Source organism: Macaca mulatta, chromosome 7 (genome assembly GCF_049350105.2).
Source record: "Macaca mulatta isolate MMU2019108-1 chromosome 7, T2T-MMU8v2.0, whole genome shotgun sequence".
Taxonomy (NCBI): domain Eukaryota; kingdom Metazoa; phylum Chordata; class Mammalia; order Primates; family Cercopithecidae; genus Macaca; species Macaca mulatta.
The window spans coordinates 148,247,522-148,274,583 of NC_133412.1; the positions used below are offsets into that span (position 1 = coordinate 148,247,522).

At 42.8% G+C, this 27,062-nt stretch overlaps 2 protein-coding genes and 1 long non-coding RNA gene across 8 annotated transcripts; 2 read left to right on the plus strand and 1 right to left on the minus strand.

The window, feature by feature from the left end:
* Nucleotides 1–143: 143 nt before the first annotated feature.
* On the plus strand, nucleotides 144–2,051 carry LOC114679600 (uncharacterized). The gene is made up of 2 exons (XR_003731641.2): nucleotides 144–717; nucleotides 1,256–2,051. It is a non-coding gene; the product is annotated as an uncharacterized LOC114679600 (long non-coding RNA).
* On the minus strand, nucleotides 252–16,401 carry ACYP1 (acylphosphatase 1). 4 transcript variants are annotated; one of them, XM_015144143.2, is made up of 3 exons: nucleotides 16,121–16,401; nucleotides 10,427–10,518; nucleotides 252–667 (listed from the first exon to the last, which is right to left on the minus strand). In XM_015144143.2, exons 1-3 carry the CDS (start codon nucleotides 16,281–16,283, stop codon nucleotides 452–454), a joined length of 471 nt encoding a protein of 156 aa, XP_014999629.1. In that variant the 5' UTR covers nucleotides 16,284–16,401; the 3' UTR covers nucleotides 252–451. The 4 variants fall into 4 exon arrangements, with proteins under 4 accessions (XP_014999629.1, XP_014999631.1, XP_014999632.1 ...); XM_015144145.3 differs by lacking the exon at nucleotides 16,121–16,401 and adding an exon at nucleotides 10,912–10,973; XM_015144146.3 differs by lacking the exon at nucleotides 16,121–16,401 and adding an exon at nucleotides 10,763–10,824.
* On the plus strand, nucleotides 16,151–25,856 carry ZC2HC1C (zinc finger C2HC-type containing 1C). 3 transcript variants are annotated; one of them, XM_001098038.4, is made up of 3 exons: nucleotides 16,151–16,662; nucleotides 17,464–18,811; nucleotides 24,966–25,856. In XM_001098038.4, the coding sequence occupies exons 2-3, from the start codon at nucleotides 17,483–17,485 to the stop codon at nucleotides 25,227–25,229; spliced, it is 1,593 nt and encodes a 530-aa protein (XP_001098038.4). In that variant the 5' UTR covers nucleotides 16,151–16,662; nucleotides 17,464–17,482; the 3' UTR covers nucleotides 25,230–25,856. The 3 variants fall into 3 exon arrangements, with proteins under 3 accessions (XP_001098038.4, XP_014999628.3, XP_077797614.1); XM_015144142.3 differs by having other exon boundaries at nucleotides 16,523–16,662; nucleotides 17,464–18,638; XM_077941488.1 differs by having other exon boundaries at nucleotides 16,552–17,081.
* Nucleotides 25,857–27,062: the final 1,206 nt, after the last annotated feature.

Below are 27,062 nucleotides of genomic sequence, written 5' to 3' on the forward strand. Positions count from 1 at the left end.
AGAAGTAATTCATCCAAACATCATATGAACAGAGCTAACAAATTGAACTTGTGGTATTTGTTCTTATTAGGCATGCAATTTCTTGAAGAACATTTCATAGAAACCATTTAAAGAAATGACTAACATAACTTTTTTTCTTTCAGACTTCTTTAAATTACCTCAAAATCCTCCCACAAATGTTTACTGAATAAATACTTCTTATTTCGCCCAAAAGGAAGTTCACTGAAGATTTTTAAAAAGTACTCTAAGCAGAAGGTTCTAATGTTTTTATTGATTAGATTTGTGTACAGTAATAATCCTTCCATCATACAGGTAATATATAATAACATTCAAATATCTGACATTAAAATAACTTATTGACTAATGCTAATATTAACACACAATAGTTCTATCTCTATTAACAATAAAAACCAAACCAAATCAACCAAAAACAAAACTTAAATTCAGGCCATTATTTTACAATTTGGAAGTCTGAGTAATCCAACTTTAAGATGACTTTCTCATTGTTGAAGTTTGCTTTGTCGATGTGTGATTTGGGACTTCCTCTTGTTTCAAGCCATTCCTGCATATGACGCACCTTGGAGATGGGACCTTGCAATTGTCCTTGCACTGTGCCCCGGTCAGTGTTCTGGACCCAGCCTACCAATCCCAGCTTTTTACCCTCAGCCTAAGGGGGGAAAAAAGAGAGAGAGATCCAGTGAGATTGAGGAAAACAAGGTAAGACTACAATCTGGCCTATAATCAAACCACAGAAACTAATTTGATATTGCCCAGAACAGTCAAAAGAAAGACAGCAAGAAGGAGCTCATTGCTTATCTTCACATGAAGTGTTGGCCACTTGACTCCATGTCTTTCTTCTACCCTATAAAACTCAGGCACTAGAATTTTTCAGTGTGAAGTCAATTTGGTTAAGTACCAAAGACTTAAGTCCAAAACAGATGCTTTTGAAATGATCCCCTAAGGCTGATTGTTTTTAGAATACTGGACTGTATCTTGCTCATTTTCCCTTCCCCTAATCAAGAATCTATTGGGTATGTTAAATGGAAAAAGCATGAAGTTCTTTGACCCTTCCCTTTGCCGTTAACCAGGACCACACCTAAAATCCAGATGAATTCGTGTTTGTTATATCTTTAAAGATCATTAGAAAGTATTTCACAATTTCCTGAGCAACTCATCCCATTGTTCTTACTGTAGTAAAACTGTCTAACCCAATATATTTATGTCGTAGCCAAAGCCCACTTTGTTGTCTTCCTAGAAAAGAAAAGCAGCTGGTGATCAACCTCTCAACAGCAAACCATGAGACTACATAACTATCAGGTTTTCACTTGACTTTCTTCTCTTCTGTCTAAATAATCACAATGCCTGTAGGCTTATGAAAAGCATCTAATCATTATAGTGGCTTATCCTTTTTAATGTTCTTTCCTTTTATTAAACTGTGGCAAGACTGAATGTTTAGGAAAGGTAGCAATGTTTTGGAGGTAATTTTATTTTTGTATAAATTTATGATTAGAATATTAAGTCACTGATTGTTAAAGTAATCTATCTAAATAGAAGGTGTTGGATTACAAAAGAAAATGGGAGTTAACATGATTGCATGTCAAAATGTGGGAAATTGCTGGAGTTGGCCAAAGAAAATGTTATGCATAGCAAAAAAAATGTTTGATGAGGAATGTAAGTATCCATCAAATCAAAGACATGTTCAAAGCAAAGACATGTTTGCTTAATGAACAAAACAGACTCCAACCAAATAAATAGCCATTTGAGGGATACAAAGGAAATTAAAGAATGAAGAAAAATAGAAGATGCCTACCCGATGCACTGCTAAGTGCCAAAGAAGATACCATAAAAGAAGAATGCTGAGAATGAATTTTGAGTAAGACTCCACATCCAACTGACTTGGTATAACAACTGCCCTCTTCTGCTTCAAATTAACCCACGGGAGCTGACTATCTCCAGTTCTTAAGAGATATCTTATATGTATGGTAAATAGCTGTAAGAATGTGCAGTTTTAAACAGGAGGTTTAACAGTCAAATAAATCTTTAAAAATTTGCAGTGTGATTTATCTGAACTCTTTTTTTTTTGAGACGGAGTCTCACTCTGTCGCCCCAGTTGGAGTGCAGTGGCGCGATCCAGCTCACTGCAAGCTCCGCCTCACGGGTTCACGCCATTCTCCTGCCTCAGCCTCCCAAGTAGCTGGGACCACAGGCTCCCGCAACCACTCCCAGCTAATTTTTTTGTATTTTTAGTAGAGGTGGGGTTTCACTGTGTTAGCCAGGATGGTCTCAATCTCCTGACCTCGTGATCCGCCCGCCTCGGCCTCCCAAAGTGCTGGGATTACAGGCGTGAGCCACTGCACCTGGCCTTACCTGAACTCTTGAGAGTTGAACAGAATGCTACAAAATTTGACCAGTGTTGAGAATGGGTGTTTCCTACTGGTTTCATTTGTGTGCTCAACTCTGTTCTTATTTTTTTAACGATAGCATAATGTTATTGACTTATGTTCAGTTTTGAATATCTATTGCACAAGTAAACAGGGTTTTTCTCCCTAAGAAAATTCCAAAAAGCGAATTCTACCTCATAACCATATTTTTGCTTAAACAATCATCTGACAATATTTTAAGGAATATAATCACCAACTCTAGTTGCAATCTAAAAAGAAACTCTCTTCAAATCAATAACCAAGATTTCCACCTTAGGATACTAGAAAAAGAAGAGCAAACTAAATTCAAAATGAGCAGAAAGAAAGAAATAAAGATTAGAGCAGAAATTAATGGAAAGCAGAAGAATAGAGAAAATCAAGAAAACAAAAGTTGCTTCTTTGACAAGATCAACAAAATTGACAACCTTTAGCTAGACTGATAAAGAAAAAAGGATGAAAGCCTCAAATTACTAAAATCAGAAATAAAAGAGGAGACATTACCACCAACCTTACAAAGATAAAAAGGATATAAGGGAATTCTATGAACAATTATATGCCAAAAAGTTAGATTAACTTGGATGAAAAGAAACCTAATAACCTAGAAAGACAGACAACCAAAACTGAATCAAGAAGAAATAGAAAGTGTGAATAGACCTATACCAAGTAAAGAGATGGAATTTTTAATCAAAAACCTTCCCACAGAGAAAAAGCCCAGGACCAGATGACTTCATGGGTAAATTCTACCAAATGTTTAAAAAACAATCCTTTACCAACCCTTCACAAGCTCTTCCAAAAAATAGAAGATCCAAACCAAGAATTAAGGGTTAAAAAAAATAAAAGGAAACACTTCCCAACACATGCTATTAAGCCAGCATTATCCTTATACTAAAACCAAAGCTAAAAAATAAAAATGAAAAATAAAGAGGAAAAAAAAAACCCAGTGTAAAAGAAAAAACAAAGAAACTCCAAAACAACAAAGCCGTCACAAGAAAAACACCACCAAAAAACCATAGACCAATATCTCTTATGAACAGAGATGCAAAAATCCTCAGCAAAATACTAGTGAACCAAATCAGGCAACATCTAAAAAGAATTGTACACCATGACAAATTAGGATTTCTTTCAAGATTGCTTCAATATGCAAGAAGTAATCAACTTAATATGCCATATTAATAAAACAAAAGCTACATGATAATCTCAATAGATGGCAAAAAAGCATTTGACAAAAACTAATACCTCTTTTTTGATCAAAACACTCAACAAACTAGGAACAGAAGGAAACTTCCTCAACCTGATAAAGGGAATCTGTGAAAAACCCACTGCTAACATCATACTTAATGGTGAAAGATTGAAAACCTTCCCACTAAGATCAGGAACAAGACAAGGATGTCTGCTACTACCACTCTGCTCAATATTATACTTGAGGGTCTATCCATAGCTGGAAAAAGAAAAGGTATTCAGATTGGAAAGGAAAAAGCAAAACTACCTCTACTTGCAGATGACATATCTTGTATACAAAAAGTCCTAAGGAACATACACAGGCACACACTAGAGCTAATTAACAGTCTCACAAGGTTGTAGGATATAAAATTGATATACAAAAATCAATTGTATTTCTATACACTAGCAATGAAAAACTGAAAATGAAGTTAGGAAACAATTCCATTTATAATAGCATCAAAAAGATAAAATGTCTAGGAATAAATTTAACAAAAGAACTGCAAGACATATACAGAAAGTTACAAAACATTCTTGAAAGAAATTAAAGACTATCTAAGTAAATGAAAAGACATCCCTTATTGATGTATTGGAAGACTTAACATTTTTAAGGTGATACTACTACCCAGTTGATCTACAGATTCAACTCAATCTCTATCAAAATCCCAGTGCTTTTGCAGAAATCGAAAAACTGATACTAAAATTTACATGGAAACATAAGGGACCCAGAATAGCTAGAAATAATCTTGAAAAGGAAAAACAAAGTTGAAGAATTCACACTTCCCAATTTCAAAATTTACTACAAAGCTGCAGTAACTGAGACAGTGTGATATTGGCATAAGGATAGTGGCTTAGACCATTTCGTGTTGCTATAAAGAACTACCTGAGGGCCGGGCATGGTAGCTCACACCTGAAATCCCAGCACTTTGGGAGGCTGAGGTGGGGTGATCATGAGGTCAGAAGTTCAAGACCAGCCTGGCCAAGATGGTGAAACCCCATCTATTAAAAATACAAAAGTTAGCTGGGTACGGTGGTGGGTGCCTGTAATCCCAGCTACTCAGGAGGCTGAGGCAGGAGAATCATTTGAACCTGGGAAGTGGAGGTTGCAGTGAGCCAAGATCACACTATTGCACTTTAGGCTGGGCGACAGAGCAAGACTCTGTCTCAAAAAAAAAAAAAAAAAGAACTCCCGGAGGCTGGGTAATTTATGAAGAGGTTTATTTGGCTCATGATTCTGTAGATTGTACAAGCATGAGACTGTCACTGGCATCAGGTGAGGGCCTTAGGCTGTTTCCACTCACGGTGGAAGGCAAAGGGGATTCCGCATGTGCAGAGATCATACGGTTAAAGAGGAAGTGAGGCAGGGTGGGAAGAGGTGGGGTACCAGGCTCTTTTTAATAACCAGTTCCCACCAGGTGCAGTGGCTCACACCTGTAATCCTAGCACTTTGGGAGGCCGAGGCAGGTGGATCACCTGAGGTCAGGAGTTCGAGACCAGCCTGGTCAACATGGTGAAACCCCATCTCTACTAAAAATACAAAAATTAGCTGGGTGTGGTGGCGGGTGCCTGTAATCCCAGCTACTTGGGAGGGTGAGGCAGGAGAATCACTTGAACCCTGGAGGCGGAGGTTGCAGTGAGCCAAGATTGTGCCACTGCACTCTAGCCTGGGCGACAAGAATGAGACTCCATTTCAAAAAAATAAATAAATAAAAATAACAACTAGTTCTCAAGGGAACTAATAGAGTAAGAATTCATTGACCCTCCCACCCTGCAGGAAGGGCATTAATCTGCTCATGAGGGACCTGGCCCCATGACTCAAATACCTCCCATTATGTCCCACCTTCAACACTGGGGATCAAATTTCAACATGAGATTTGAAGGGGACAAACATCTCAACTACAGTAGGCAGACATACAGATGAATGGAATAGTATTGAGAGTCCAGAAATAAACCCTTACCTTTATGTTGATTTTTGAAAAGGGTGCCATGACAAATGAATGTGGGAAATAATACTAATTTCAACAAATGGTGCTGGGACAACTGGATATTCACATGCAAAAGAATAAAGCTGGATTTCCTACCTCACATCACATAAAAATTAAACTGGATCAAAGACCTCAGTCTAAGAGTGTAAACTATGAAACTTTGAAGAAAACATGGGCGGCTGGGCGCGGTGACTCACGCACTTTGGGAGCCTGAGGCGGGTGGATCACGAGGCGGGTGGATCACGAGGTCAGGAGACCAGTCTGACCAACATGGTGAAACCCCATGTCTACTAAAAATACAAAAACTAGGCAGGCATGGTGGTGCACATCTGTAATCCCAGCTACTCAGGAGAATCGCTTGAACCCTGGAGGCAGAAGGCTGCAGTGAACCGAGATTGTACCACTGCACAGAGCAAGCCTCTGTCTAAAAAAAAAAGAAAAAAAGAAAAAAAGGAAAAGAAAAGATAGGCATGACAGCTGGGTGTGGTGGCTCACACCTGTAATCCCAGCACTTTGGGAGGCTGAGGTGGGCAGACTGCTTGAGGTCAGGACCAGCCTGGGCAACTTGGGGAAATCCAGTCGCTACAAAAAACAAAAACAAAACAAACAAAAAACATAGGCATGAACCTTCATGACCTTGGATTAGGAAGATTTCTTAGACATAACACTAAAAGTATAAGCAAAAAAAGAACAGATAAATTTGATTTGACTTCATCAAAAGTAAAAACTTTTGTACTTCATAGACACTATCAAGAAATTAAAAAGACAACCCACAGAATGGGAGAAATGTTTGTATATCATATATCTGATAAGGGACTAGTATCCAGAATAAAAATATTCTTATGACTCAAGAATAAGGAGGCAAATAACTAAAAATGGGCAAAAAGATTTGAATGGACATTTCTCCAAAGAAGACATAAAATATGCCAATAAGCCCATGAAAACATGTTCAACATCATTAGTCATTAGGAAGGCAAATCAAAACCACACTGAAAGTTACACATACAACAGGATATTATTCAGTCTTACAAAGAAAGAAAATTGTTTTTACTTTCATGATATAACACAGATGAACCTTAAGGATATTACGCTAAGTGAAATAAGCCAGCCACAAAAGGACAAATACTGTAAAATTCTACTTATATGAGGTAACTAGAATAGTTGAATTAATAGAATGTAGATTTATGATTGTCAGGGGCTTGGGGGAAGGAGAAAATGGGGAGTTAGCGTTTAATGAATACAGAGTTTCAGTTTTGCAAGATGAAAAGCGTTCTGTAGATAAACAGAACAATGTACTTAAGACCACCGAATTGTACATTTAAAAATGGTTAAAACAGTAATTTTTATGTTATATGTATTCTACCACAATTTTAGAAGTAAGTGTGCTATATGGTTTCCAAATATTTTGGGATTTTCCAGTTATCTTTTTTATTTTTTTTAATGTGGTTTAGTTCCACTGTAGTTGCAGAATATTCCTCATATGATTTAAATCCTTTTAAATTCATTAATACTTGAAAAACAAACAAACAACCACAATGAGATATTACCTCATACCCACTAGGATGGCTAACATAAAAGACAGTAACCATCGTTGGCAAGGATGTGGACAAACTGGAATTCTCACACATTGCCAGTGAGAACATAAAATGGTATAGCTGCTTTGGAAAAGTTTGGCAGTTCCTCAAAAAGTTAAACATAAAGTTACCATATGACCCAGCAATCTACTCCTAGGTATGTATATACTCAATGGAACTGAAAACATTGTCTACACAACAATATGCACATATGTGTTCCCAGCACTATTATTCATAATGGCCAAAAATCAAACCCAAATTTCCATCAACTGATGAATGGATAAATAAAATGTGGTATATCCATACAATGGGATATTATTCAGCCATAAAAAGGAATAGGATACTAATACATGCTACAGTGTAGATAAACCTTGAAAACAATATGTTAAGTGAACGGAGCCAGTCACAAAAAAAGGCCACATTTGTATGATTCCATTTATATGAAATACCAAGAATAGGGTGAACATGGTGGCTCACGAATGTAATCCCAGCACTTTGGGAGGCCGAGGTAGGTGGATCACCTGAGGTCAGGAGTTCAAGACCTGCCTGGCCAACATGGTGAAACCCCGTCTCTACTAAAAATACAAAAATTAACGGGGCGTGGTGGTGCATGCCCTTAATCCTGGCTACTTGGGAGGCTGAGGGAGAAGAATCACTTGAACGCGGGAGGCAGAGGTTGCAGTGAGCCGATATCATGCCACTGCACTCCAGCCTGGACGACAGAGTGAGACAGAGTTGAGACTCCGTCTCAACAACAACAACAACAACAAAAATCTAGAATAGGCAAATTCATAGAGACAGAAAGTAGGTTAGTGGTTATTAGGGGTTTAGGGGATGAGGAGTGAGTGCTAACAGGTAGGGGGTTTCTTTTTGGGATGATGAAAATGTTCTGGAATTAGTGCACAACTTTGTGAATATACTAAAAATCACCAAATTATACACTTTAGGAGGATGGGTTTTATGGGATGTAAATTATATTCCAAGTTTTTAAAAGTCCCTGAATTATTATTTGCCACTTCTCTAGAAATGAAGGAATTTAAATAAGAGGCTAGATAATATCAACAGCAAACAGACTGCAGCAAAACAACTGTTCAAATGAACATATATATTTAAATGATTATAAATAGTAAAGAATAAGCTACAAGCCTAATTTTAAAAAAAGATGTCATTTTATATGCAGTTTTCCAATCAATATTTGTTTTTCTGCATTCTGTTATTCTTTCTTTAAACTGGGGAGTGGCCGGACGCGGTGGCTCAAGCCTGTAATCCCAGCACTTTGGGAGGCCGAGACGGGCGGATCACGAGGTCAGGAGATTGAGACCATCCTGGCTAACACGGTGAAACCCCGTCTCTACTAAAAAATACAAAAAACTAGCCGGGCGAGGTGGCGGGCAACTGTAGTCCCAGCTACTCGGGAGGCTGAGGCAGGAGAATGGCATAAACTCAGGAGGCGGAGCTTGCAGTGAGCTGAGATCCGGCCACTGCACTCCAGCCTGGGCCACAAAGCGAGACTCCGTCTCAAAAAAAAAAACAAGAAAAACAAAACAAACAAACAAACAAAAAACTGGGGAGAAGGGCAGGTAGAGAAAGATGGGCTATATATACCACTATCTGGCCCTTCTCCCTCAACAACTTTGACTAACCTTTGAAGCTATTATCTCAATCACCTTAATTTACAGGAACTTACCTGCATAATTGGTAGCAAAGCTAATTGGAACACAGCTCTTGCTATGAGTTTCAGCAATTCTGTTTTCAACGGTCATTTCCTATTTGAATGTCAGATGGGAAGAAATGGTTTCTGAATAATTAGAATAAGAGGTATTGGCTGGGCACAGTGGCTCACACCTGTAATCCCAACACTTTGGGAGGCCGAGGTGGGCGGATCACCTGAGGTTGGGAGTTCAAGACCAGTCTGACCAACATGGAGAAATCCTGTCTCTACTAAAAATACAAAATTAGCGGGGCATGGTGGCGCATACCTGTAATCTCAGCTACTCGTAGGAGAACGCTTGAACCCGGGAGGCGGAAATTGCAGTGAGCTGAGATCGTGCCATTGCACTCCAGCCTGGGCAACAAGAGTGAAACTGTCTCAAGGAAAAAAAAAAAAAGAAAAAAGAAAAAGAGGTAGAAGGATCACTTGAGCCCAGGAGTTCAAGACCAGCCTGGGCAACATAGCTCTCTATTAAAAGAAAAAAAAAAAAAAAAAGCTGGGGTGGTGGCATGCACCTGTGGTCCCAGCTACTTGGGAGGCTGAGGAAGGAGGATCATTTGAGCCTGGGAGGTTAAGGCTGCAATGAGCTGTGACTGTGCCACCATCCTCCAGAAAAAAAAAGAAAAAGGAAAAAAGGTATTGACAATTCACATTCATATTTCAAAGATTCCTTCCAGGTTAGAATTTGAATTTTAAGTACCACAGTCCCAGGAAGGAGACACTCAAGAAGTTCTGCAGTCCTAACTCATTATCTGTGGGATTAAAGACACACCGGGAAGGCAATAGCCAATACCTACAGAAGGCAGAGGGGAAATTGAGCTTGCATTTATGTGTGCCTGTTGAGGGAAGATTAACCACATTAAAGCAGAGGTAGAGGCTGCCAGCAGTTTGTCCATCCCCTTAAATACTCCCTTATTGCTCTAGGAAGAATACCAGGCTCCACATTCAGTGTTCCCATCACCTATTCTGGAACGGATAAAGAGTTTTTAATAAGAAAAATGTCAGCTGGAAAATGTAAATGTTCTTTCAAAACCAAAAAAAGAATAGAAAGGAATTAAGTGGAGAATTGAGGGAAGCTTGGAGAAAGAGGTCTGAAGAAAGTGCAGCAACTACAGAGGAAGCATTTATATATGTTATATACATGACATCAGGTCATCTAAATGCCATCTCTTCAATCAATGTTAGCCTTTCTGTAAGAAATCTGACTTGGTTTGATGACGCCACAACAGCGAGAACTGGTGAAGCCCTCTATTTCCCTTGGAAGAGAGAAGCTCATTAATATGTGTATCTAGATGCTCAGGCACCACTGTTGGAAAAAGACAAATAATAACAGCAGGATAATCTTCCATTTACACCATGTTTTACCGATTGCACAGCATTTTCATACTCATTGCTCTACAAACTACCTCTTTGCCATGCAGCTGGCCAGCGGCTTCCAGTTCACATTTGTCAGGAACATGTCCCTTGTTCCTATGCCCACAACCTAGGTTACCACCCCAAAGCCTCCAGGCCACATACCTGAGTATACTTGCGGAAAAACACCCCTTGCACCTTCCCAAAAATTTCATAATCCACTGATAACAGGGTGTCTCCTTCTGCCATGCTCAAACCTGTCAGAAACCAGGAAAGCAGAAGAGTGAAGGGCTATTATTCCAGGACCCACAAGCCTGAGTCAGAAAGGGCCACACCCACCCCTGTCCATCCTTAACCACTGCGACCTCTCCCCGACCTCCAGGTCCTGGAAATGGGAATCGTGAGTGGATGTGATAAGGCGTGTGTGAAGGAAGAGCCAGACGCCGGGAGAGGGAGCTTCGGTACGCAGCTGCCCGCTGAAGCCTCTTCTGGGGAAATCACCTGCTGACCGATGACCTCCTTACATCCATTCCCGGTCCCGCTCCTTCACTACCAGAATCCCCTGCTACTAACACCCAGAATCCCCTGCTACTAACATTTTAAGGCTAATCGACCTGACAAGCACACCCCGGGGGCCCCTCCCGGCTCACCCTCCTTGATTTCCCCACCGGCCGCCGGGCTCACTGCGGGACCACCAGGCCAACGGCTCACTAGGGCGCGCAGACCTCCGCGCCCGGAAGTTTAGTGTGTAGCTGCTCCTTCGCTGTCTCTCATGCCCATCACCTCCAGCTGGCCAATCAGAGGGGGCGCCTCGGCCCGTGCCCGCCAAGAAGGCGGGATTTCAGGACGCGGTTGTCCGGCAACCCAAAAGCTTGGGTTGGGGATCTGTCCAGGAACTCGGCTGGGCCTCCACAAACCTAGCCCTCATCCCATCTCAGTCAACAAGCGCACCCCTCTTCTCATTTTCTCATGGGGAGAAAAGCATAGATGAAGAAGTACATTGGGATACATTCAATCATTCAATTAAATACCGACTGACAGCTACTGTGTGCCAGGCACCTGTTCTAGGTGACCTGGCAAACATTAGTGAACAAAACAGGATCCCTGTCCTGAGGAGCTTAATTCTGGAGGTGAGAGACAAACAGTACACATTAAATATCATAAATAGCTTGTAATCTCAGCACTTTGGGAGGCCAACGCGGGCGAATCACTTGAGGTCAGGAGTTCGAGACCAGCCTGGCCAATATGGTGAAACCCCGTTTCTACCGAAAATACAAAAATTGGCCGGGCGTGGTGGTGGGCGCCTGTAATCCCAGCTATTCGGGAGGCTGAGGCAGGAGAATCGCTTGAACCCGGGAGGTGGAGGCTGCAGTGAGCCGAGATTGCCCCACTGCACTCCAGCCTGGGCAATAGAGTGAGACTCTGTCTCAAATAAATAAATGAATAAATAAAATAAAAAATAAACATCATAAATATGTTGAGTAGGATACATCCAACCTTTCTGTCCCTTTTCATTCAGTTCTTAAAGTTTGGGTCATAACTAATCTGGAATAGGGGATTACAGGGGCGTAAGTGCACAGGAGGTCCCAATGGAGGTTACGTCTGCTTCTGGGCTTCTGGAAGCGACTCACCGGTCTCCTTTACTAAGAAAATGTCAAATAATGCTTGAACAAATAACTAATCAAACAAAGCAAGAGCACAAGCAAAATAATTAATGGCTCCAGAATTACAGTTGAATCAGTCAATCTAAGTCAAATGGCCAAACTACGCAAATTTATTTTGGGAAAAGGGAATTGTCAAGGGGGATGTGGATGAGGATGGTTAAAATTAGAGGTGATGTGTAAACATTTGAATCCAGCTGCCCTTATGATTCATAATGTGTGTGAAGGAAAACTGGTGTTTACTGATCCTTTGTGGATTGATTGTATATATTACACCACTTCATAACATAAGACTCCTTATGCGAATATGCCAGGTTGGCAGACCTGACAATGAGAGACGGGTTTGTGACAGTAGGCACGGAAATTCATCATTCTGCTAGTTCCCTGCTACAGAGTGAGGATCCATATGCTAGCAAATCATGCAACCTTAGTGTTGAGAGGCAGGGGGTTGGTGGTGAACAAGCTGGACTGAATGTTGTACTTGGCAATATTTGAAAATAACTCTAAATACAGTATCTTGCTAATGGTATTTCTTTCTCTAAAATTCATTTAAAAAATAGTTTATAGAATTCAAAACTTACTGAGTGTCTAATACGTATGGGGCACTCTAGAATATACAAAGATGAATGATATATAATCTTTGCCTTCGAAGAGTTTTTAATTTGGTGTAGGGGCACATATGCATGCAAACAATGACCATAAAATGTACGGCATGATAATTTAATTCTATGAAATGAAAATCCATTGAGAGCTCATCAGGAACCAGCCCTGTGCTATAACAAGGACAGAAAATATTACAAAGGAGCAAACAAATTAATTCTGATTGGGAAGATTGGGAAAGGGTTCTTAGAGGAAACAGCATTTAATCCAAGGTCACACAACCAGTAAGTGATGGAGCTGGGATTTGGTTCCAGAGTCAACTCCCGTGAATGCTATGCTCTACCAGCTCCCAGTATGTGGAGCTTAGAGTAAGGTAGTACCATGCAGATGAAGAAGTACAAGTAGCCAGTTGTGGCTAGACCAGGGGTCCGCTACCCTACTTGTGCATCAGGATCTTTGGGGAAGCTTTAAAAAATGTTAATCCTCAGGTCTCACCCCTAGATATTGCTTTCCAAGTAGTCTTAACACACAGCCAGGGATGAGACTCACTGGGTTGGACTCTGTGGCTTATTAAGGGGAGGCAAAACTGAAAAGGTAGGCTGGACCTAACCTGGGAGATAGAAATGCCATGCTAAATTATGCACTTCAACTTTATTTTCTAGGTGAAGAAGAAGCTACTGGGGAGGGAAATGGTAGGATCAGAAGTATTTAGTAATTAGCTTGATTTAATCACTGCACAATGCATACATGTATCAAAACATCACTGTACACTGCAAATATAGACAAAATTTTTAGTTGTCAATTATATCTTAATAAAACTGGGGGAGTGGAGAAATATTTAGACTGATTGTTTTGGCTGCAGCATGAAGGTTGGGTTTGAAGAGCAGATATTGAAGGCAAGAACAGAAGTTAGGAGGGCTATGCCATCCCAAGGAGAAGTGAGGAAAAACTCACCTGGGGCAGCAGGCAGAAATGTAAAGGAAGAGTCATATATGAGAGACATGGCAGAAGTAAATTCAATAGGCCAGGCTTACATGTGTAATCCCAGCACTTTGGGAGGCTAAGGCAGGTGGATCACCTGAGGTCAGAAGTTCGAGCCTGATGAAACCCCATCTCTACTAAAAATACAAAAATTAGCTGGGCATGGTGGTGCACACCTGTAGTCCCAGCTACTAGGGAGGCCAAGGCAGGAGGATGGCTTGAGGTGGTTGCAGTGAGCTGAGATCATGCCACTGCACCCCCGCCTGGATGATGGAGCAAGACTCTGTCTCAAAGAAAAAAAAGGAAGAAAACTCAATAAAACTTGTGATTAGTTAGAAGGAAGAGGCAACTAAGAGGGAAGCATGGAAGACTGATGCTGTGAGCATGCAAGGGCACACTGCAGAAGCAGATTTGAGAACGGGAGAGGATCATGAGTTTATGTTGTCTTACGGAATTTGAGGTTCCTAAGGAACGATCTTGTGGAGGTGTCAAATGGGCAGTCCCGAAATTTGAGTCTGTAACTAATGAGAAAGACTAAAGTTAAGCTGGCTGTCATTTAAACACAGGTGAAACCTGAAAATTTCAGCATTTGGTTGAAATCGTTAAAGAAGAGAATGTCTGGAACTATATATATATATATATGAAATAAGAGGGCTTCAGAAAACACTTAAATTTAGGGGGCAGATGGGGAAAAGATAAATGCCAGAGACTTGGAAGAAGATGGAGCAAGAACACGAAAGAAGAAACCAAGAGGGCACAGGAGAACTGAGAAGAGCATTCTAAGTGGGTGGATAATCAATAATGCCACATGAGTAGGCTGAAGAAATGAAGCTTTTGTCTTTGGAAGGTCACTGGTAGCTTTGTAGTTAAATAACGTGGAGAAAGTAGAAGCCAGGCCACAATGAACTGGACAATGACGGGGAGATGAGCATATGTCGGCAGCAAATGTGGAGATTTCCATTAAGAAGCCTTGTGGAGAAGAGGAGAAATGAATGGGACCATAATATGAAAGTTAGGTCATGGGAAGTAAGGTTTGTTTTGCAGGAGAAAGTTGAGTATATTTTAAAACCAAAGAGATGGAGTTTATGGAGAGGTATAACTTGAAGTTAACAAGATGCAGACAGGATGCTGTGGCTCACGTCTATCATCTCAGTACTTTGTGAGACTGAGGCGGGAGGATCTCTTTTGACTCCAGGGGTTTGAGACTAGCCTGGGTAACAAAGGGAGACCCTGTTGCTATAGGAAAAAAAAAAAAAAAAAGTAAGCTGGGTGTGAGGGGCACACACCTGTAGTCCCAGCTACTCAGGAGGCTGAAGTGGGAGGATCGCTTGAGCTGTGGAAGTCGAGGCTGCAGTGAGCAGTGATTGTGCCACTGCACTCCAGCCTGGGCCACAGAGTGAGACCCTATCTCAAAACAAACAAAGTCCGGGCGTGGTGGCTCATGTTTGTAATCCCAGCACTGTGGGAGGCTGAGGCAGGCGGATCACCTGGGGTCACGAGTTCAAGACCAGCCTGGCTAACATGGTGAAACTCCATCTCTACTAAAAATACAAAAAATTAGCCAGGTGTGGTGGCAGACGCCTGTAATCTCAGCTACTCGGGAGGCTGAGGCAGGAGAATCACTTGAACCCAGGAGGCGGAGGTGGCAGTGAGCTGAGATTGCGCCACTGCACTCCAGCCTGGGCAACAGGGTGAGATTCTGTCTCAAAAAACAAACAAATTTTAAAAAACCCTCAAAACCAACAAAACAGAAAACAAAAACAAAACGCTGGGGTAAAGTGATGGAGTCAATTCCCGGAGGGTACTGAAAAGCACTAATTCAAGAGAACTCATGGAAAGTGGCCCTTCTTTCTCATAGAGGAGAGGGAAGGAGAGAGGGAGAGAGACAGACAGAGACAGAGACAGACAGAGACAGAGAAGAAAGGGAGAGAAGGAAGAGGAGAGAGAGAGAGAAAGAGAAAGCCCGTACATTCTGCTGAGGGAAGCTGCGGGAGTTGATAATTGGGACCCTGAGTAGAGTGGCAAACATCTGGAGCTGCATATATGTAGAGGTGGTGCAGGCAACAAGGGATGAAAACGAGGAATTAAAAAAAAAAAAAAAAAAAGAAAAAGAAAAGAAAAAAAAAGAAGGACTGACCTGGAGGGTCCACCAAGGAATTTCTTTGTAACAGGTAACAGCTGTAATATGACATGTTGAAGTATTAACACTGATGACTGCTTGTCTACATTATTTTCCAAGTGCATGAATTGAGTAGTTACAGGGAAAAAGCGAACTGCCTGTTCCCAACGTCCTACACAGATGAACTGAAACGAAGAAAAAAAAATAAACTTTCTTTTGATGTCAACAAGTTACAGAGTATCATTTACTGTTGAAACCAGGTTATACTGATTATTTTCGATCTGGTAGTTCTTTATTATCATTACACTTGGCTGAGTCATTCCTACGCCCTAAGTACAGACGGCTAGAGTTACCACGTGAGAGTAAAACATTATAATATCAAAATAATTAGATTGGCCACAAAAATTACCCCGGAAAGATACTGCGTAGCAAAAACGTTGGCAGCAAGTTCCAAAGACTTGGCGACGACAAGCAGGGAGCGCGCACGTGCAGCCATACCTGGGGCCCGCCCAGCGCAGCCAAGCGCGCCGAGAAAGGTCAGCAGCAGCCCCGCTCCCACCAGGCAGGCGGTCGCCTGCACCCTGCGGCGGAAGCACGCGGAGGCACAGCCAGGGCCTCCGCCCTTTGCCAGTGAAGGGCACACCCCAAGGTCTGGGAGCATCGTTCTCAGGAAAGTACAAGTTCTTCTTTGATGGAGCCCCAGAAAAGCCTCTCCCGCCCTTCCTCGGCTCCCCAAGGGCAGGGCTGGACCCGGCTGCAGAGTTGGCCGGACACTGACTGGGTCAAGTGACGGTCGGGCTGACCGCACCCCCCACCCCCGGTCGCCCCGGGTCGCTGGTGCACTGCGCCTGCGCACGCCTCCCCAAGGAGTTCGCAGCGAGGGGCGGAGCTTGGCCCGCCAGTAACTCGGTCTCCAGGCACCGGGAATAACAGAAGCTAGCTGAGAGCGCCTGCGCGGCCGTCGGTTGAGGGGGAGGTCGGGTCTGGGAAACTAGGCCCTGGGGTTTTCCCTGAGCAGGAGCGGTGCCCGAGGGCCTCAGGTACGCAGAAGGGCGGGGAGACAGAGGGTCAGCACCTCCTAAGGGCCCGAAGGGCAGGAGAGAGAGAGGACTTGTCCCCAGAGGCGGAGTCCGTAGTGGGGGCGCCCCAGTTGACCCTTCGGGACAGAACGTGACTTCAGCCTTAAGGATCTAAAACCGGCTGCAGCCAGGTCAGGTGGCCCTCAACGCTCAGGTTACAAAACTTTTACCGTCTGCGCCACGGGGACTCCTGAGATGAGGGTTTGACAGCCAGGCACCTGCTCCAGGCCCTAGCAGCCTCTGTGCTCTTTTGAATCAAGCACGGTTCCAGCAGGAGGGAAGCCCTGAGAGCTCTTTGTGCCAGTCACTACCTCTGGGCCACAGCTTGCTCACCTGTAAAATGGTGAGGATGGACTCGGACGGAACCCTTCAGTTTACAGGTGAAGAAACGGGGGCCAGCAAGGGAGAAGTCGCTTGTCCTGTTACAGGCCTAAAACCTGACTTTCAATCCGATGCTCTTTCCACTTACTGTAGAGTATACTGTGCGTGGCAGAGGCTGGTGCTGGAGGAGAGGAGAGCTAGGTGGCAGGAACACCTGTAGCACCTCCGTTTCTCTACCCTCAGGGCCTAACACAGTGTCTTGTGCATAGTAATCACTCACCAAATGGTTTTTGAAGGGAAGCTTTGGCAGATCCAGCACCACTGTCCCCAGAAAAGTTTAAGGAAATGTGGGCAGGGCAAATGTAGAAATAGTTTGCTTTAGCAGACGAGAGTGAACCTCAGACAAACTCTTCGCATGTATCTGGTTTAAATCTCCCGTAGGCATCAGTCCAGGCCCTGAATGGCTGGTCTCCAGCGGTTGGCATCACATCTGCCTGTGGGCGTTATGCTTCCACATAATACAACAGAAGCTCCAGGGCCCCACTCAGCCAAGCAAGACTCTTACGAACAAAGTGACTCTTCCCAGCAGTCCTTGAAGGGGCACCTGAGGAACAATTTCCAGAAGCAGCTTTTGAGCAACAAAGAGTTGACTCTGGATAAAGTCCACACTCACCCCAAATGGAACACAAAAGCCCGGAGCTACTCCTATCCCCACTGTACTGGAATCAGCCACCAAGATGCAGGAAGTGATTTCCAGGGCCAAGTAAAACAAATTTACTCATCAGGCCCTCAATCCTGGTATCCCAAAGCCAATAACCAGGACTTTATCCCCTTTACAAAGAAACGAGTTGGAGTGGACCGGGCGTACCCACTGAAACCCGTGGTCCACAGGAAGTCGTGCAGTACAGGTGAGTCTGGCACTGATGGGGACCAGAATGTCTACCCAAGGCCCCCTGAACTGAGAGAGTTTTCATCCAGGAACTTTGATGTGAGGAACCAGGTCAACTTTTCTGTGGTTGATCCTGTTCTTGCTGCCATGCAGGCGGAGAAGGCCTTGGCAAACTTGGACAGGATGGAGTGGGTGCAGATCCGAAGACTAGAAGCTGCAGGGGAGAGCTTAGAGGAGGAAATCCGAAGAAAGCAGATTCTCCTGAGGGGAAAGCTGAAGAAGACAGAGGAGGAACTCAGAAGGATCCAGACGCAAAAGGAGCAGGCCAAGGAAAATGAAAACAGAGAGCTACAGAAAATTATATTCCCCAGGAGCAGAGTTAAAGGTAATAACAGCAACACCACGCACAAAGCTGTCTTCTCCCCAGAATTTGATTTTGAGGAAGAATTTAGTAGAGACAGGAGAGAGGATGAAACTTGGGAACGGTCTCAACAAAATTCGAGTCCATTCCAGCTCTCTGATTATAGAATTCAGAGACTCAAAAGGGAAAGGCTGGTAGCAAGCAATAACAAAATTCGAGACCGAGTCTCAGAGCCGTCGATGGAGAAGTTCTCCCCGCCTTCAGAAACACCAGGCGGTGCTTTGCAGGGATCTGCCAGAAATTCCAGCCTGTCCATGGCACCAGACTCCTCAGGTTCCAGCGGCTCCACTGAAGAGCCACAGCTGGGTGAGTGCAGCCACTGTGGGCGAAAATTCCTCTTGTTCAGGCTGGAGAGACACTCCAACATCTGCAGCAGGATACAGGGTTCCAAGAGGAAAGTGTTTGACTCCTCCAGGGCCCGGGCTAAGGGCACAGAACTAGAGCAATACTTGAACTGGAAGGGGCCAGCTTCAGCCAAGGTAACAAGAGCCTTATGGATGTGACTTGGTGTGGGGATCATTGTAGGGGTCTGTTTTGTCATCATCAGTTTTCTTTAGGGAAAATTCATGTGTCATGTAGGAAGAATTGACGTCTAGAATTAACATTTCTTGATTACTACTGTATGCCAGCATTGTGATGGGAGCTTTGCATGTGATCCTCGCATTTATCTCTCATTTTATCAGTTCAAAAATCAAGACTTGGACAGGCTAAGTAACTTGCTTGAGGTCACAAACAGCTTTAAGTGGCAGAGTCAGCATATAAATCTTGGTTAGAATGACTAAAAAATCTAGACCAAGAATTTGTGTCCTTTGGATTATAAAAGTAATAAAAGTTTACTGTAGAAAATTTAAAAGACACAAAAAATCGAAAGAAAAAAAATGCAGGCTTTTGTCACCTGGAGAGAACGCCTCACTCTTTGCAATGTATTCTGCCACCTCCCAAGACTAGAATCTGTGAGCATTCCTTTAACTATGTACTCTGTTAAGATTAGCTCAGTGTTGGCGGGCGCGGTGGCTCACGCCTGTAATCCCAGCACTTTGGGAGGCTGAGGCGGGTGGATCACAAGGTCAGGAGATCGAGACCATCCTGGCTAACACTGTGAAACCCCATGTCTACTAAAACTGCAAAAAAATTAGCCGGGCATGGTGGCGGGCGCCTGTAGTCCCAGCTACACGGGAGACTGAGGCAGGAGAATGGCATGAACCCAGGAGGCGGAGCTTGCAGTGAGCCGAGATCGCACCACTGCACTCCAGCCTGGGCAACAGAGCAAGACTCCATCTCAAAAAAAAAAAAAAAAAAAAAAAGATCAGTGTTGACATAGCTTCTTCGTAAATAGATGAAACACAATTAAGTTTGGAATTCTTTTTCTCCCCATTTAGAACGTAAACACGGCCGGGCGCGGTGGCTCAAGCCTGTAATCCCAGCACTTTGGGAGGCCGAGACGGGCGGATCACGAGGTCAGGAGATCGAGACCATCCTGGCTAACACGGTGAAACCCCGTCTCTACTAAAAATACAAAAAACTAGCCGGGCGAGGTGGCGGGCGCCTGTAGTCCCAGCTACTCCGGAGGCTGAGGCAGGAGAATGGCGTAAACCCGGGAGGCGGAGCTTGCAGTGAGCTGAGATCGGGCCACTGCACTCCAGCCCGGGCTACAGAGCAAGACTCCGTCTCAAAAAACAAAACAAACAAAAAAAAAACCAAGAACGTAAACACCTTGAAGGTAAAAACGACTTTCTTTCTGGTTATCTAACAAACCATGCCCTTGCCAATTATTTCTCACTTTAGAAAAACCAGGTTGTAAAAAGTAAGTGCTTCGTGACACTTACATGATAAAGTTAGGTGAACTTCATAGGCACATTTGGACACATCTGGAGAAGATTATCTCATAAATGAATGACATGTCAAGGTTTTGCCACTTGGTTTATAAAATGGTTATTTCTCAAGGTGTGGCACACTGACAAGCTTTATGTTAGTAGTTTTAGTGTTTAGTGTTTCAGTGTTATATTAGGAAAATATAACAATATATTAAGCCCCTGATTTCCAGGGATCGTAAATTTACAGAAAAATATTAATTAATTGTAAGGATGAAGTGAAAGTGCAGATGATTGAAGTTTGAGAAAGTGTAGACCGTATGATCTCAGAGGCTCTGTCTAGTTCTAATATTCCAGAAAAATAAGAGAGTGTCATTCTGTTTTCATTTCTTCCCAACCCTCCCTCCACTGTGCTGGCACCTCTTGTCCATTGGGACCTTACAGTTTCTGATATTTTCTGGAGCCTTTAAAAACTCACATTTATATGATGGTTGTTAGAAGAAATTGTTTACAATTAGAGTTCTTTTTTTCAGTACAGTTTGGGGAAATCACAAGGAAGTCCCATCCATGTTCAGAGATCATCTCCCTGAAATCTAGTTTCCAAAGAAGAAATCAACATTTTGCTCTTGCAGAGAATAATGTGATGGCCACTCACTGTTTTTTCCTGTTTTCTTTCAGTTCAACCCAATAATCCACTGGGAATTCACTCTGTCCCACTGTAGCAATTTATTTTTGGTCAGAGCCTAAAATAATCTTGTGTTTCTTAAATTTGTAAATACAGTTACGGTGAAGCAAAATAATTAGGTTCCTGAGATCAGATGCTCCAGCTTTATGGCAACTAGTTTGGGGGAATGTGTGACATTGAGGACACCAAGACAGAAGGGACCTAGACTAAGATGCACCCGCACCACCCTGGTAATGTCTCAAATCTTATTCCACAGTGCTGTGCCTTTGGAAGCTGAGTGGTTGTACCTTCCTGTCATTCCTATAGAGTACTCAAGAACAGGTGATTTTCCTGGTGTCTTTTAATCTTCACGTAATTTCCAGCAGACGTACACCCCGTCTCTCTCCTGGACTGTAAGCATTTTTGAGGACAGGGAACATATCTTTGTGCTTTGTGCTTAATAAGTGTTAACTGAATAGAATTTCAGTACAATGAGGAATAAAATTGAGGAATTAGAGTATAAGAAGTAAATTACTAAAGTATCTCATACACTTGAGGAACTTTCCCCTGATCAAATTCTTTGAGACAGAGTCTCACTCTGTTGCCCAGGCTGGAGTGCAGTGGCGCGATCTCGGCTCACTGCAGCCTCCACCTGCTGGGTTCAAGGAATTCTCTGTCTCAGTCTCCTGAGTAGCTGGGATTACAGGTGCCCATCACTACACTGGCTAATTTGTATTGTTAGTAGAGACGGGGTTTCACCATCTTGGCCAGGCTGGTCTTGAACTCCTGACCTTGTAATCCACGCACCTCGGCCTCCCAAAATGTTGGGATTACATGCATGAGCCACCGTGCCTGGCCTTCGAATCTTTTAAAGGTTCCTGGTTACCATCACTAACACTCTCTTGCCTTCTTGTCTGTTTCAGCAAGAGACTTTCCAGAAGGATCCTTTCTTTTCCTTCAATAGTCTGTCTTCCTATTATTCATCATTAACAATGCCAGATCACCAAGAGCTGTTTGTCTTTTTCTCTTTTAAAAATTTAATAGTGTTTGCATGCATTTACAAAATCATGTAGTACTGACTGACCTATACTGGAGCCCCTAATTCAGCCCCCGGAGGTAGCCTTCAGTTCTGTTAGATGGTTCTTCTGGCCTGCCTTTCTATATTTCTAAATAATATGTTTATTTTCTTGATTTATCAATTTTCTACATTACCTTTTTTTTTTTCCTTTTTTTCTTTTTTTTGAGACGGGGTCTCTGTCGCCCAGGCTGGAGTGCAGTGGCTTGATCTCGGCTTGCTGCAACCTCCACCTCCCAAGTTCAAGCAATTCTTGTGCCTCAGCCTCCTAAGTAGCTGGGATTACAGGCGCCTGTCACCACGCCCGGCTAATGTTTGTATTTTTAGTAGAGACAGGGTTTCACCATGTTGGCCAACTTGGTCCTGAACTCTTAACCTCAAGTCATCTGCCCACCTCAGCCTCCCAGAGTGCTGGGATTACAGGCGTGAGCCACAATGCCTGGTCTACCTGGTAACTTCTTACGGAAGCTGGGAGTGAAATTCTCTTTCATATTCCCTCTCTCCTACTGTTGTCCTTCTCTTACCCTTCCACTGTAGTTGAATCACAATTGTTGGTTAAAAGAAGTTAGCTTTCACATTGTAATGATCATGTACATTTTGTTCATTAATGAGTGAACAAATTCTGTCTCTGCCCACATGTACCTAAATAATGGATGTATGTTTTCATTTCCTTCATTTTCTACATACCTGTCTTTTTTTTCCCCCACAATGATCCATCTGATATCAGACATCTGTTAACATTTTTGTAATGCTCAAACACCTCTCATAATCTATCAGTTTGATTTTTTAATTCTGAAAACCTCCCTTCCACCACTCTGATCCCTTCTGCTCCAGCCTGGACTGGTTATTCTCTAGGCCTGGTGCAAACCCATTGTCTTGGGACTTCTCTTTGCTTCTCTTCTTTGTTGGGTCCCGTTTCCAGCATCATGTCTTCTTTGTTCTTGCATTACTCCTTCCTTTGCTGAAACTTACTAAGAAAGGTGCACAGCAGGTATACTGTCTTGGAATGAATGACACTATCTGTGTAACAGGCCCCCATTTGATGCTTCGGCTAGGTACAGAATTCTAGGAGGAAAATGATTATCTGTTAGAACTTTTAAGGTATTTCCCACTAGCTCGTAGCATCCAGTGTATTGTTGAGAAATCTAATGCCATTTTGATTCCTGTTTCATTACAAGAAACCTTTTTTTTTTAAAGGCTACAGGATTCTCTATTTATTTTGAAATTCTGAAACTTTACAATAATTGTGCTGGATACTTGGTAAGCCATTTCAGTCTCAAAATGTGTGACCTTTAATTCTAGGAATGTTAATTGTATTATTTCCTTAATAATTTTCTCCTCTCCAGGTGCTGTGGCTCACGATTATAATCCCAGCACTTTGGGAGGCTGAGGCAGGTGGATCACCTGAGGTCAGGTGTTCGAGACCAGCCTGACCAATATGGTGAAACCCCGTCTCTGCTAAAAATACAAAAATTAGCCGGGTGTGGTGGCGCACGCCTGTAGTCCCAGCTACTTGGGAGGCTGAGATAGGAGAATCGCTTGAATCCAGGAGGCTGAGGTTGCAGTGAGCCAAGATTGTGCCACTGCACTCCAGCCTGGGCAACAGAGCGAGACTCCATCTCAAAAATAATAATAATAATAATAATAATAATAATAATTTCTCCTTGTGCTTTCTCTGCTCCTTCTGGAACTCTTACTGGTCACATGTTGGACTTCCAGGATTAACTTTCTAATTTTCTAATCTTTTCTTTTTACTTTCCATCTTCATCTTTTTTCCCATTCTGAGAAATTTTCTTGACATTAGTTTACAACATTTCTATTTATTTATTTATTTATTTTTTGAGACAGGGTCTTGCTCTGTTGCCCTGGCTGGAGTGCAGTGGCACGATCTTGGCTCACTGCAACCTCTGCCTTCTGGGTTCAAGCAATTCTTCTGCCTCAGCCTCCTGAGTAGCTGGAACTACAGGCGTGTGCCACCACGCCTGGCTAATTTTGTGTATTTTTAGTAGAGACGGAATTTAACTGTGTTAGCCAGGATGGTCTCGATCTCCTGACCTCGTGATCTGCCCACGTCGGCCTCCCAAAGTGCTGGGATTATAGGCATGAGTCACCGCGCCCGTCCTCTATTTAAATAATTTTTATTTTTAGCTATCAAAGTTTTGATTTATAATAGTTCTTTCTGGTTCTCTGGTTGTCTTTTTTCATAGTATACTCTTCTTGTTTTATGGACATAATCTCTTCTAATACTCATTTTGTTGATATGGTCTCATGTTAAAAAAAGTTTTCTTCTGCCTCCTGCCTTGTTGCTGCTTCCTAGGTTTTTGTTTGTGGACTTTCTGGGCTCTTTTTCTTGTTAGAGCTTTTAGTAAATATCTGATGATTCCTGGCTGTCCTTTCATATTTAAGCTTAAGTGGGGCTTGTTGACTAAGGATCTTCATATTAAAGTTACCAAATAGTGAGTCTTTTAATTAGTGTCTCCCAAGGTCAGTATCTGAAGGCTTTTCTCTGGACTGCTCCATGTATCCAGAGAACCCCTCTTTTTCCTATGAGGATGTCAATCTGCTTGGTACTCTGGGGGCTGAGCGGGGGAAGGAGGCTGACAGTTCCATAATTTGGTATGTACACTTGTACTTAATCCCCATTTTCAGCCCCAAGATTAACCCGGTTCCACCGTCTGGATTTCCTGAGTCAGAAGTCTGTCTGGTTCAATTTCTCCAGAGCATAAATCCTTGCTCTTCTGTGAGTGTGCCTGGGTGTTGGACACTTGGATGCGTAAGGTGGGAGGAGCCGTGGGGTCCTGCTTGTTTTCAGTTCTGTACCTCCTTACTTTCCACTATCTGGTACTTCCAAGCACTGAACCTCTCCGGATTCTGTTGGGAAAGTGGCTTGCCTCTCAGCAGTACCTCCTTTGCAGGCCCTTGGTTTGCCTCAACGCTGGCAAGTCAGTTACCACTGTTGCTCCTTTCCTGTTATTTGACCTTGCTGATTAGTACCCTTTTCATTTTCTTACTGTTATTCTAAAAGAGACTCAGGAAGGAGATAGGTGCCAAGTTGAATGATCAGTCTCCCTTTTACATTACAGGCTGAACCTCCTCGGAAGAACAACTGGAGACAGAAGCACGAATCTTTTATCCATACGCTCCGCCAGGCTCGAGAGGTCCAGCAGGTAACTGCCAAAGGTGAAAACCGTTCACACTTGCCTCCCATCCTGCCTGCAGAAAACCCAGACTACATTCAGTGTCCTCACTGTAGCCACCACTTTGCTCCCAAGGTGGCTGAGCAACACATTCCCAAGTGTAAGACCATCAAGAACCGTCCTCCACCTCCGAGGAAGCATTATAGTTGAGCAGACAACAATGGAAACTTTTGGATAGGTCAGAAAGCTCTGCTTCTCTTCAGCAGTAAATGGGAGTAGAATTTGATGCAAAGCAGAGAGAAATCAAACAGCTCCCAGATCTGCCTGCAGAGTTAAAGTCTGTGAGGAGAGAGCCACTGTTAAGCAGCAGGAGGCAGAAGGAAGCCCCAGCTTCCCACTAAATTACAACCTTGGGCTGGTAAGCTTTATGTTATTGCCCTCAGAATTGATGGGTGAAGACACTGAAGAGTCGTGAGCAGGCTCCATTAAAGCTCTCTTCTTGCATGCCTGACTTGTGGTTTGTGCTAGTGAAGTGCCTGCATCTGGTTGTGCCTTCCTGTCACTGCATGTATGTTCAGAGTTCTGTTAACTCTTGCTTTTGTAGAAGCTGGAGTTATTAGGATGTGTTGGAGTCAGAGGGGCATGATCACCCAGATGGTAACTCTTATGAAAGATAATATAATTTTGCTGTAAGGCATTATTAATGGAAATCTATCCTTGGTCTCCCTGGTGCATGATCCTGGCCAAAAACCAATACAAGTATGTAAGGTTAAGGCACCAATGTCTCCTAAACCTTCCCTATGGTGTACTGTGTAATAAAGGAAAGATCTTTATGTACTTTATAGGGTAGGGATGGGTGTTGGGGGGAAACACATTATACTTCTGCTTGTTCTTTTCTAATGGGTTTCATATGTTAAGAAAGAAACCTCCATTTTAGCTGTTAATAGCACTCTACTTTCAAATCAGTTTGGCTAAATGACTGTTTAGAGGCAGCAAAATCTACCATCAAAGTAAGCTGAGATAGGCTGGGCATGGTGGCTCATTCCTATAATCCCAGCACTTTGGGAGGCTGAAGTGGGAGGATTGCTTGAGGCCAGGAGTTCAACAGCAGCCTCGACAACAAAGCAAGAGCCCGTCTCAAAACAAAACAAAGCTGGGACATTGCACAGTGTCACATGCCCTTGGCAATTATAGCATAGTCAACTTCTATTTGAGAGAGTAAACTCTGAAGGGAAAGGGATCAAATCTTTTTAGTTTTCTCTGTGTAGAATATTGCCTAGCACAAGTTAAGACCTCAATTAATGAGGTCTGGAGATTAAAAATTAAACAAGGTGAATGAGTCCTAGACTAGTGAAATGAGAGAACTGATAATGTCTGCGAGAGTATTATCAGTTCAAATAGGAGTGAAGTTAGCACAACAGATAGAAATCCTAGGATTACTGTTCTGTATTACTCAAATTGTTAGTTTAAAATACTGGAGAAAAACTGCTCAATTTGAGCTAGGCAACAGGGCTAGACAGACAACAAAATCCTATTTTACTAAATAACAAATGGCCACTCACTCTTGCTCCATTTCCTCTGCAGCTTCTGCTGAGTTGCTGGGCTAACAGATCAGACCAATTTGAAATGTGAGTTAAGGCTTTAGCGGTGAAGCTGCAGGACACAGGCTGGGAAAAAAGTCCTATATATTTAAAAAGGAGCACATATTTCTTTGCACCCTTTTTAATTGTTCCAAAGGAAAGGAGGTATCACATAATAAAGCTTTATGGGTAGCCCCTTAAGGAAACCTCACACAGAGATAATGGATATTTAACCTAATAGGTACATTCCCTAGGCAAGTTCAATGAAATGTACACTTTAAGTGGGAATGTAAACTAGTACATTGCAATAGATGGCAAGAATAAGCTGTGGCCAAGGTCACAAAATGGCAACATGTGGACTGCTTTGCTCCACAGATGTTTTATTTAGCTGGCCTAGTATTCACAATATGATCCGACATTTAAAAACTGGGATATGGAACATCTCTTGAAAAACTGGAAGTTC

What these genes read in the sequence shown, in the direction of transcription:
- ZC2HC1C (XM_001098038.4), top strand. Translation starts at nt 17,483, where the DNA reads ATGGCTGGTCTCCAGCGGTTGGCATCACATCTGCCTGTGGGCGTTATG. An exon ending in AGGGGCCAGCTTCAGCCAAG is followed by an intron (nt 18,812 to 24,965) that starts GTAACAAGAGCC and finishes TTTACATTACAG; the next exon opens with GCTGAACCTCCTCGGAAGAA.
- ACYP1 (XM_015144143.2), bottom strand. Translation starts at nt 16,283, where the DNA reads ATGCTCCCAGACCTTGGGGTGTGCCCTTCACTGGCAAAGGGCGGAGGC. An exon ending in CTGCGCTGGGCGGGCCCCAG is followed by an intron (nt 10,519 to 16,120) that starts GTATGGCTGCAC and finishes GGTTTCTGACAG; the next exon opens with GTTTGAGCATGGCAGAAGGA. An exon ending in TTTTCCGCAAGTATACTCAG is followed by an intron (nt 668 to 10,426) that starts GTATGTGGCCTG and finishes TTCCCCCCTTAG; the next exon opens with GCTGAGGGTAAAAAGCTGGG.